Raw genomic sequence first — 12,129 nt, 5'->3', positions numbered from 1 at the left:
AACAAGTATGATTTGGAGTCAGAGAGCCTACTCACGTGTAACATGGAGGGGCAGAGCACGCAGTCTGTTGTGGCGTCTGACATTAGCACTGAGGTCAATGATGATGATGATGATGCTGCTGCTGAAGATGAAGAAGATAACAATAGTCTTTGTGGGAAGAAGGACAAGATGGCAGATATAGAGCTGGTAGGTGAAGGAGTTCCAGAATCAAACTTGTCCCGCTGGAGGTCCATTGAGGAGATCTCAGAGGCAGGGGGAGGAGAAGATGGAAGCTCTAGGTTCCCGGAGGATGACGTCAGTAATCTAAACTTGGAGGATGGTGGAGATAACAGGGACACGGAGGAACAAGACAGATGGAATAACTCTGAAAACAACAAAAGACTCTGTCTTCAACTCCATGGCAATACCAGTGTGTGGAATTCTGAATCCTCTGTCAGAGGAGGTGAGAACTCAGAGTATGAGTGTCAGTGTGAGAGAGTCCATCTCCAACATTCACTCAATGATGTGCCAACTCATGCTTCTGACAAACCCCCTCCCATGGAGAGAGAAAACCAACGGACAGCCCAGATAGTGTTATCCCTGACAGATTGAAAACAACAGAAACCCCACCCTCAGAGGAGAGTCTGAGTACCATCACAGTGCTTGGAGTTGAAATACAGTCAGATAAAACTGCAGCAGCCCAACCTCCCAGTTTACCAGAAACAGTCAATTTCAGGCAAGATAAAATCCAAGAATCTCAGTCAGTCACCCCAGAGAGTGATATGGCACTGTCTCTGCTCGGTGGATCTTTTGTTCATTTACTCCTAAACACAGGTCCATTCACTCAAGACCAGGCAGAGTTTGTCAAGAACTTCCTCTAGCAGCTTGTGACAGCGAGGTGGAAAATACTGCATCTGAGTCAAAACCAGAGAAGGCTGAGCCACAGACTGAGGCCAAAGAGAAGGTGATGTCAGTCTCGTTACTGACAGACATGTTGACCACCAAAGACTAAAGATGCCTTTAAAGACAACAGAGTAGTGTTTGTTATTCAGGGGGAAATCATGGTGATAAAAACGAGAAGAAAGAGAAAGAAGAAGAGAAAGAATTGAAAGAAGAGGAAAAAGTGAAAGAGAAGAAAGAAGAGAAAGAGGAAGAAGAGAAAGAAGTGACAGAGAAGAAAGAAGAGAAAGAAGACGAGAAAAAAGTGAAAGAGGAAGAGGAAGAAGAGAAAGAATTGAAAGAGAAGAAAGAAGAGAAAGAAGAAGAGAAAAAAGTGAAAGAGAAAGAGGAAGAAGAGAAAGAATTGAAAGAGAAGAAAGAAGAGAAAGAAGTGAAAGAGAAGAAAGAAGAGAAAGAGGAAGAAGAGAACGAAGTGACAGAGATTAAAGAAGAGAAAGAGGAAGAAGAGAAAGAAGTGACAGAGAAGAAAGAAAAGAAAGAGAAAGAAGAAGAGAAAGAAGTGAAAGAGAAAGAGGAAGAAGAAGAGAAAGAAGTGAAAGAGAAAGAAGAGGGAGAGGAAGAACAAGAGAAAGAAGTGAAAGAGAAAGAAAACGCAAAAGAAGAGAAGAAGAACGAAGAGAAAGAAGTGAAAGAGAAAGAAGAGAAAGAAGAGAAAGAGAAAGAAGAGGAAGAGAAAGAAGAGAAAGAGAAAGAAGAGGAAGAGAAAGAAGAGAAGAAGAACGAAGAGAAAGAAGTGAAAGAGAAAGAGGTGAAAGAAGAGAAGAAGAAAGAAGAGAAAGGCGTGAAAGAGAAAGAAGAGGAAGAGAAAGAAGAAGAGAAAGAAGTGGAAGAGAAAGAGACAGAAGGAGAGAAAGAAGAGAAAGGGGAAGAGAAAGAGAAAGAGAAAGAAGAAGAAAAAGAAGCGAAAAAAACAGTTGAAGTGACAGAGAGAGAGCGAGAAGGAAAAATTGATGAAACAAAGCAGGATATGGGAGAGGAACGACAACACTCTCCTACACAGAAAGATCTGCAGCACTCCCAATGTCACGTCCCGGAGGGGGAGCTTTGCACAGGTAAACCTTTTGCTGCTAAGAAGGAAAAAGGGAAACAGAATAAACATGATGCATCTCGGCCGGGCAAATCTGTAGACAAGTCTGTTAATGACCCAGAAGAACCTTCTGTACTGTTTAAAACCACAGCAGATGGATGCTCAACAGGGGACACAGACGAGTCTAAAACTAAGAGGGGACAGAAACTGAACAGCCAAGCCGCGTCTTCAGATGCACAACAGAGGGCGTCGGAAGAGGACACAACTAATTCAGATTCACAGGGAAGAAGGAATGACTGCCCAAATCAAGATGTCCACATTCCCAGCCCTGGATACTGCATCTCTCCCACTCATATCTCCGCCAACCTCAATGATGCTTCATTAATGAATCAGGAAGTAAAACAGACACAGGAAGTGCTTGATAACAGGCCGTTGCCTGACAGCCAGACAGGAAGCAGTAAGGACATTAATGACAACAACATCACGAGCAACCAGAGCTCACCTGCACCGGGTAACATACCATCCTCCCCAACTCCTCTCTCCTCCTCGCCGCCTCCTCTCTCCTCCTCCCCACTCCCTTGCGCCTTCACAGAGCAAGATGACCTCCCCTCTCCCATCCAGGAGTCTGAGCCTGTCCTTTCCTCATCACAGCCCCAACATCCCCTGTCCGCCCATCACACAAAAAACCTCCTCTCCTCTTGCCCCAACACCCAACCACTGCCTCCTGCCCAGCTTCCACTAAATGGCCACCTCCAAGAGGCCGCTGTTACCCCTCCTACACCGACTACACCTACCAGAAGTGTAACCTCCACCCCGGTTCCTTCTGCAGCCCTGCAAAGCCTCTCCCAACCCGCCCAGGAGTTTGTACCCAGGTCCGGGTCTCTGAATATTGTGCCTGTTCCAGACTCTAAGTCCCATCACCATTCCCTATCCCATTCACCGTCTCCGCCTGACCACACCAAACACCACAAACAGGTCAAGACAGCTCACAAACAGAGCGCACAGGACAGCGGCAGGGGTGAGTAATGTTTGAAAAGGGGGTATTCCACTGCACAGGGTGTAGCAGAACGGATGTCATGTTTAGAAACAGAGACTGAGTGGAGTTTCCTCATTTGGCACTGCCAGCTAATCTCCCAGCGCATTGTCCACTGAAGATGTTCTTGTCCCTCTTTCTGTTAGATATAGAATTACCCGTGTAAGTTCAGTCACAAGGTCCTTCATTCCCTTATCTTTACTTTCGCTTGACAAGTTAATTGTTCCCTTGAAGCAACCGCTCCCACCCTGCACCACAATTTTGCAGTCTTCCGAAATCTGAGCTCTTTCAAACTCGTCAATCCAACAATCCCCCCTTGCTGTCATTTCAGTGTTATGCATCTCTTCACCCCTCCACAGTCAGTGTCATGGCCTCATCTGTGTCCCTACCTGGGGTGGGTGGGTGGGTGGGTGGCGGGGGATGTCCAAGGCCTACATTTAAAGGGGTTTACCATCTGTTAATGTATGTTTTGTTTAGGTATAAAAGCCAAAGCTTCATCTAGCCACCTCTGTTTTTTATTATAGATCATACCCTCTTAATCTAACATTTTGGATATGCCATACAGTCAAATGTACCAAGAACTAGAGCAGAGACAGAGTGATGTCCTTTCATCGATTGTTAGCTTCCTAATAACACGTTTGCCCAATAAATGTGTGCTCTGTTAGACTTTGGCCTCGTCGAGGAAGACACGGAGAGTGAGAGCGACATCGCTGCCTTTCAACAAGGTCACCAAACTCAGCCCAGGGGGGTTTCAGCGAGCAGAAGTTGCTCCGTGCACGAGTCTGAAACATCCAGCCAAAAGGAAATCCAGCCTTTCTCTGCCTGCCCGCTAGCAGACAGACAGCAAGGCTACCCAAGCATCCAAAGCCACAAGATTTCAGAGGAGATTGACCTAACGTTCAAAAACAATGGTGGGTTTTTCTTCGAATCGTCGTAAGGGACTGAACAGTGCCCTAGTTTCCTTTTTGTCTCTCTCACACACACCTCGTCTTATTTCCCCTGCTTTGTTGCAGCAATACTGTAGTCAAAGTGAGCCGTTATGCCTTGTGTAACCTTCAGCAACTATACGAATGCTTGAATAGAGGGATGGAATATGTAGCATTTAATGGCTAACTTGCAGCTATGTTGTGCTGTTCTGATCCTAGAGGATCCACGAATGGTGCAAGAGACGAGCTGAGAACACGACTCAAAATATGAATGAACGGCGCTGTTCATATGCGTTGACAGAACGCGGGTGATGCTAATATTTCATAGGTCGGAGGTCAAAGTAATGTACCTCATCCAGGCTAATTTACTTTCCTGATGTTTATTAGATGACTTGTTGGAGTCAGTAATATGCACTATCATCAGCAAAACACTAACGAGGTAGACTTGCTAATGCGCTCATCACTCCTACCATTGTGATTAGTTGCCATGGCAGCATAGAAATTATGCTCTGCATCTGCATCAGTGCACTATGTGTGTGTGTGTGTACTGCATATGTTCATGTGTGTTTTCCACAGTAGGCTCTTGTAATGACTCAGAGAGTGAGGGGTCAGTGCCGGAGTTGGAGGAGCCAGGGGTTGCACCGCTGAGACCCTCAGAGCCCCAGGTGAGTCTGCTGTCTGCAAGAAAAAAGGACATCCAATTGGACAGGTATGGGATGATCCCCAAGGAGGCGATCTTCCACCGAAAAGTAATGACCAACCCGGAGGTGGAGAACTCCCGGACCCACAGCGGACGCGATCATATTTCAGAATCAGAGTCATCTTTATTTGGGCATGTATGTTTACACATATATGGAATTTGACCCCGGTTTAGTGGCTCTCTGTACTTGCATAGAATAAAACACGATCTTCAGGACTATATACAAGGAATGACTATATACCGGTGAAACAGCAGTGGTGCAGAGTGAAAAGATGCTGTAATAAATATGTTAGCAGGCTACTTATATACACGAAGTAGGTGGACATGACAGAATATCCATGTATACATACAATATACACAATATACAGCGTGCTTAGGTTTATTATGACAATGTTAAGGGTTCATCAGCATGACAGCCCGCGGAAGGAAACTGTTCTTGTGTCTGGTTGTTTTGGCACAGTGCTCTGTAGCGCCTACCAGAGGGGGGGAATTGGAACATGTTGTGACCAGGGTGTGATGGGTGTACAGCCTGCCCATTTCCCGACTCTGGAGATGTATAAGTCCTGAATGGAGGGCAGGATGCACAAATGATTTTCTTCGAGTCCTGACTGTCCACTGTAGTCTGTTCCTGTCCTGTTTGGTGGCTGATCCAGACCAGACAGTGATGGATGTGCAGAGAACAGACAGTTCCTGGGGCAGGTTGAACTTTACGGGCTGAGGGAGAAAATACATCTTCTGCTGGGCCTTTTTGATGATTGTGTCTGTGTTGGATGCCCCACCTTAGGTCCTGGGAGATTGTGGATCCTAGAAACCTGAAGGTTTCCACAGTTGTTGAGTATGGTGAGGGGGGCAGTGTTGGGGAGGGCTCCTCCTGAAGTACACTGTCATGTCCACAGTTTTGCGTGTTCAGCTCCAGGTTGTTATGACCACACCACAGAGCCAGCTATTAAAGCTCCCATCTGTATGCAGACTCCTCACCATCCTGGATGAAGCCGATGATGGTTGTGTCATCCGCAAACTTCAGGAGTTTAACAGACGGGTCTCCTGAGATGCAGTCATTTGTGTAGAGGGAGAAGAGCAGGGGGGAGGCCACACGTCCTTGGGGAGGGGGGCGCTAGTGCAGATTGTCCGGGTGCTGGATGTGATTTTCCCCTGCCTCACCTGCTCCTCCTGTCTGTCAGGAAATTGTTGATCCACTGACAAATTGGGGCTGGTACGTTGAGCTGGGTGAGTTTGGAGTGGAGGATGTCCGGGACGATGGTGTTGAACACTGAGCTGAAGTCCACAAACAGGACCCTTGCGTATGTCCCTGGGGAGTTGAGGTGTTGCAAGATGTGGCGCAGCCCCATGTTGACTGCATCCTCCACTGACCTGTTTGCCCGGTTGGCAAACTGCATGGGGTCCAGCAAGGGACCTGTGATGTCCTTCAGCTGGGCCAACACTAGTCTCTCAAAGGATTTAATAACCACAGGCGTCAGGGCGACGAGCCTGTAGTCATTTAATCCTGAGATACAGGGTTTCTTGGGGATGATAGTGGAGCAGGAGGGGACTTCACACAGCTCCAGTGATCTGCTGAGGATCAGAGTGAAGATGGGGGCCAGCTGGTCAGCGCAGACTTTCAGGCAGGAGGGAGACACACTGTCTGGGCCTGGTGCCTCCCTGATCTACTGTCTCTGTAAGAGCTGACTCACATCCTCTTCACAGATCCTGAGTGCAGGTGGGTGGGTGGGTGGGGTCAGTCGGGAGGGGTGAGGAGCTGACAGGGGGTGCGGTTGGTTGTGTGATGTGGCTAGTTGCGTGACGTGGCCAGAGAGGGTGAGGGGTGTGAGAGTGGGCTTATCAAACCTGCAGTAAAACACATCAGGTCAGGTCGTCAGCCAGGGGGTGGGGGTGGGGGGGGTCCCCTGTAGTTGGTGATGTCTTGCAGGCCTCTCCACAGATGCAAGATCGTTAGCTGAAAACCTGTTTTTTTCAGCTTTTCTCTGTAGCCCCCTTTTGGCTCCTCTAATCTCTTTTGTCAGTGTGTTTCTGGCTTGATTGTACAGGATCCTATCGCAACTCCTGTAGGCCTCCTCCTTGGCCCGATGAAGCTGTCCGAGTTTGACTGTGAACCGGGGCTTATTGTTGTTGGAGGAACGTTTTGGTGGGCACACGCGTGTCCTCACAAAAACTGATGCAAGACGTCACAGGGTCAGTAAGTCTATCCAGGTCTGTAGACGCAGTTTCAGAAACACTCCAGTCAGCGCAGCCTTGGCAGGCCCGGAGCTCCGGTTCTGACCCGTTGGCCCAGCTCCTCGCAGTTTTAACCACAGCCTTTGCCGATTCTAGTTTCTGCCTGTAGTTTGGGATAAGATGAACCAGACAGTGATCAGGGAGTCCCGGGGCTGCACGGGGGCAGTGCGATAGGCGTCCTTTAATATTGTGCGGCAATGATCCACTGCGTTATTGTCCCTGGTGGGACAATTAATGTGCTGTCTGTATTTTGGCAGTTTGTGGCTGAGGTTCGCTCTGTCGAAATCCCCAAGGATAATGAGAAGGGAGTCTGGATGTTTGTGCTCGGTGTTTATTATCTGGCCAGCCAGGTGTTGTAGCGCCTCACTAACACAGGCCCGGGGTGGAATAGAGACACCAGCCAGGATAAATGATGAAAACCCCTGCAGTGAATAAAATGGTTTACAGTCAATGAAAAGGGCGTGTAAGCGAGGGCTGCGGGAGTTCTTCAACACCGTGACATCTGTACACCAACCTTCGTTTATATAGAAGCCGATTCCGCCTCCTGCTCGGAGGAGCAGGAAGTGCGGCAGATGGAATGAGGTGTCCGGAATATTTTTTCTTCTACTGCTTCCTTCCTTCCTCCTCCTCCTCCTCCTCCTCCTCCTTCTTCTTTTTCATCTTCTTCTTGTTATTATTTCAACAGAACACCACCCGGGAGTGGAATGTCCCGTTTATCACATGGCTTGACCTTACGAAAGAGGTCAATAAAATGACAGAAAAAAATATTGAAAATCATTTTGACCACCAAACCTCTCTCTTTCTGTGGGCCTACCTTTAGCCCGCTACCATCAGCCATTAATTTGGAACAGAAGCGGTGATGAGGGTGCAGCTGGACAACGGTCTCGACGGTCCGCTATTCAGAAATAAGCGATGGCAGAATGCTTTATCTGACCAAATCAGAATGGAGTATCCGACATAGCCGAGTGATAATGTCCGTTGGCCGGGCTTCATCTCTTAACTCAATAACTCTGTTATTTCGCTCTGTCAGACTCAGAATCTGCTTTGTCAAGTTTTCACTCGACAGCAGTTTGAGTTCATGCACTGCTGACTTTAAGTCTAAGACATTACACAAAAAATTAAGCAAATAAAGTAACAATGAGCATATGAAATATGAAAGTACGAATGATGGCGATAATCTAAAAAGTAAAGCACAATTCAAGAAAAAGGTAAAAAATTTGGTACAAAGTAAGTAAAAAAAAATGTGAGATGAAGTTTTACAGAGTTCTCTGGCTGTCCATATATACTGTAAGTGGTGTGAGCGCTACATAATGCCAATAAAGTCTCTGTGTATAGTAGGAGGTAAGTGAGACAGGTTGGCAGTAGTAAAGCAAAGCTCACGTGTGTCGTTTTCTCTCTCAGTCCATCTCTCCTGAGGATGATGGGATGAACAGGCCTAAACAAAGCCGAAGTGAGAAGAAAGCCCGCAAGGTCAGGCTACTAAATGCATGAATTACTACTAAAGTACACTTAATCGATCTGGATGTTGTACGTTTATCTCACTGTAAATGTCCTCGTCTCTCGCCGTGGTCGTGTAGGCCATGTCGAAGCTGGGTCTGAAGCCAGTCCATGGTGTGACCAGGATCACCATCAGGAAGTCGAAGAGCATCTTGTTCGTCATCAGCAGACCGGATGTCTTCAAGAGCCCCGCTTCTGACATCTACATCGTATTCGGCGAGGCCAAGGTCAACTTTTCCTTCTTGCTCCTCCCTCGACAAGTGCTCTTGTTAAAGCTAACGGTGACGCCATTTCAGCTACTTTATTTGGCCTTCGCCTCTCTGCACGAACGCCGTGATGCTTTTCTGGTCCTGGTTCACACAGTGCTTTATAATGATGTGACCGAATCCTATTAAAATATGAGTTGCTGTAGTTGGAACTGAACCTCTAACCCTGGTAATTTAACTGCCATGCTCAAGGCATACACTGCCGCAACACCAAGTGCTATATTAAGCTACCTCCCGACACGCTTCTGCTTACCTACCTCCGTTTTCCTTATTACCCTCTATCCCCCATTTCCACTCTCTTCTGTCTGATGCTCTCTCTCTCTCTCTCTCTCTCTCTCTCTCTCTCTCTCTCTCTCTCTCTCTCTCTCTCTCTCTCTCTCTCTCTCTCTCTCTCTCTCAGATCGAGGATCTGTCCCAGCAGGTTCACAAGGCAGCAGCAGAGAAGTTCAAGGTGCCTGTGTCCTCCTCCCCCCTGACTCCCCCTGTTCCTCCCAGCCTCACCATCAAGGAGGAGAGTGAAGAGGAGGAGGAGGAGGTACTCAGCATCAACACTACTGTCTCTCAGCTGAATGCCTAGCTCAGTAACGGGGCCATTTGTTAGGCTGTAAAAGGCTTGCATTGACGTAACCCTTCATCCTTCAAACTGCCTTGTCTGTCTCTCTGTGCACCAGGTGGATGAGGGAGGTCTGGAGCAGAGGGATATTGAGCTCGTGATGGCCCAGGCCAATGTTTCACGGGCCAAGGCCGTCCGCGCACTGAGACACAACAAAAACGACATTGTCAATGCTATCATGGTGAGAAGAGAGGAGGAGGAGGAGGAGGGGGGGGGGAGAAAGGAGGGTAGACTGAGGGCGGATGGTGAGGAAAATAATGAGTCATCGGAGGCAGTCGGGGATGCGGGCGGGGGGGGGGGTTAGCAGGGAAGGGGTGGGGGGCCTGAAAGAGGTCAGATGACAAACAGAAGCGCGTCACGTCCACTAGGTGGCAGTGACGGCTTACACACTGCGTCAACTCTATTTCCAACACTGGGGTGGAGCAGGAAATTGGGGGGGGGGGGACGTATTCGCACACAAGTTTTCTTCACAGATTGACTCTTTAATTCATTTTCATTTTTTGATGGGATGGGAGCAGCAACAAAAGCATGGAACAACAGAAGTGTCATGTAGTGGTGATAGTATGGTCGATCAAACCCCTGTGATAGACAGCACCAATCTGTGCCGTAGTGTTCTTCCTTCAGCAAGATACCGACTCCTCCCCCCCCTCCCCTGCAGTTTTGTTCTCCTTTATAGAAAACGACAAGCACGGAGAACTACCCTCTCAGGGTAAATAACACACCGTGAGTGGAAAAGTAAATCTTTTAGGCAGGGTAACAGTTCCCCGGGAAAGAGTTGCCATGTTTAGTCACCGGTAGGAGACATCAGTTTGTTTTTATGCCTTTAAGGCTAGAGACATCACTTCCACACGCCCACACCCAAACAAGCCCGTAAACCACATTATTCAGCCTCCCACTTTGGTTTTTGCTCTTTCTCTCCTCTGCTTCTATTTCCCAACCTCTTCGTCATCTCTTCGTCTTTCCCCTGCAGGAGCTGACCATGTGAACGGTGAGGAGAATTTCAACCCTGATCCCAACCCCAGCCACTTAAGCCTAGACGTCACTGACTCTTCTGTATCGCTGCTATGTTGCATCCCCCATTACCTGCTGAATAAAGTCTGTTACAACACCTCGGACTGGACTGACTGCTGAGGCGCCGGCCGCACCACCTGGAGTGTGTACACAACAAATTCGGAATCAGAATCAGAAACACTTGGTCATTTCGTGCACTTCCACACATGAAATGAACCGAAACATCGTCCCCCCCCCTCCAGCCCCCAGCCCATAGCAGTGCAACACAAAGACAAAAACAATATCCAAACTAATATATATACATCTTAAAACTATCACTGTTCACGAGAACGAACGCCAGCCAACCGTCGGTCTGCATGGGCTAGCAGTTAGCTTAGCCTGCCGCACTTCTGCGTCCTGTCAGACCGCCCCTCGATGTTCCCTCTCCGGGCGCAGCTCCGGTCAGGGCCGTGGCCCTTTGGGCCCACACAGGATGCAGGAGACCGATCCAACGCTAGCTCTCCACGCCAGACACCTCCCTATAAGGCTTGGCGAGGCCCTCGGTGTTATCGGAACCGCCGGCAGGGTCGCCGGAATTGGGGAGGGGGGGGCACGTTTAGCCTTTTTCCACATTTTTTAAAAGTCAGGAATCCCTGTATCCCCACTAATGCCCCTATATTGCAACACTTACGGTAAAAAGACGTTTCAGTCATTCCTGTCCACTCTAAGAAATTAGGTCAAATTGAGCAGGCAGACAGAAACCAGGAAGAATGTTCACATTTTAATCCAATCAAAGGGGACATTGCAACACAAATCAAATGCATCGTAGCCTACATAGCAACCAATGAAATGTGTGTTTGGGTCGTTAACTTATTGAAGCGAACTCGGGGGGGCGGGGTCAGTGTGGGAACCGCCGCCACACGAACCCGTGTTTCTCGCTCCGCAAGCGACAACGTTAACCAGTCGACTAAAGGGTCCGACCCGTTAGTCAAGGACCAACGTGTCTACTTACCCATGCACGTGACACTACCCCCCTCCTTCGGGAAGCGCGTCCCCGTGCTTCAGCTCCCTCACGCCTCTGGGCGCACGCGCTTCCGATGACCTCACGGTCTCACCATCCCATTTCTGACACCAATGCAGCGAATTCGGGGGGTAGTCTGGGAGACCGCCGCCACAGCCGGGACGCGAACCCGTGTTTCTCGCTCCGCAAGCGACAACGTTAACCAGTCGACTAAAGGGTCCGACCCGTTAGTCAAGGACCAACGTGTCTACTTACCCATGCACGTGACACTACCCCCCTTCTTCGGGAAGCGCGTCCCCGTGCTTCAGCTCCCTCACGCCTCTGGGCGCACGCGCTTCCGATGACCTCACGGTCTCACCATCCCATTTCTGACACCAATGCAGCGAATTCGGGGGGCAGTCTGGGAGACCGCCGCCACAGCCGGGACGCGAACCCGTGTTTCTCGCTCCGCAAGCGACAACGTTAACCAGTCGACTAAAGGGTCCGACCCGTAAAAATAGTTGAAGTGTTAACACGTAGAGTTTGGTCGTGTTAACACGTATTATTTTTATGTGTTACGGCCAACATTTTTACGTGTTAACACGTAAAAATAATACGCTAATGTAGCATATTAGGTGGGGGGGGGCAGCCCAGGAACCGCCTTAGCCGGGACGCAAACCCGGATATCCCGCATCACGGGCGACAACGTTAACCAGTCGACTAAAGGGTCTGACCCGTACAAGTAATTTACTTGTTAAAATGTAGAGTTTGGTCGTGTTAACACGTGATATTTTGACATGATTGACAAAACGGAGACTGCTAGGATGTTTGGTCAAAGGGAAGGACACTTGAATGCTGAATGTTATAAAAACAGAGAGGGGTTAATTCTGTTGAACACGTGGCAAC

General features: G+C 48.6%; 1 protein-coding gene across 1 annotated transcript; it reads left to right on the top strand.

Moving 5' to 3' along the window:
- The first annotated feature begins 1,004 nt into the window (after positions 1–1,004).
- Positions 1,005–10,341, top strand: nacad (NAC alpha domain containing). The gene is made up of 8 exons (XM_056285803.1): positions 1,005–2,984; positions 3,665–3,910; positions 4,505–4,590; positions 8,259–8,327; positions 8,435–8,581; positions 9,021–9,155; positions 9,292–9,414; positions 10,204–10,341. The coding sequence occupies exons 1-8, from the start codon at positions 1,907–1,909 to the stop codon at positions 10,216–10,218; spliced, it is 1,899 nt and encodes a 632-aa protein (XP_056141778.1). The 5' UTR covers positions 1,005–1,906; the 3' UTR covers positions 10,219–10,341.
- The last annotated feature ends 1,788 nt before the right edge of the window (positions 10,342–12,129 follow it).

The sequence above is a fragment of the Lampris incognitus genome, chromosome 9 (assembly GCF_029633865.1).
Source record: "Lampris incognitus isolate fLamInc1 chromosome 9, fLamInc1.hap2, whole genome shotgun sequence".
In the NCBI taxonomy this organism is placed as follows: Eukaryota; Metazoa; Chordata; class Actinopteri; order Lampriformes; family Lampridae; genus Lampris; species Lampris incognitus.
This window is presented reverse-complemented; position numbering and strand designations above follow the sequence as displayed.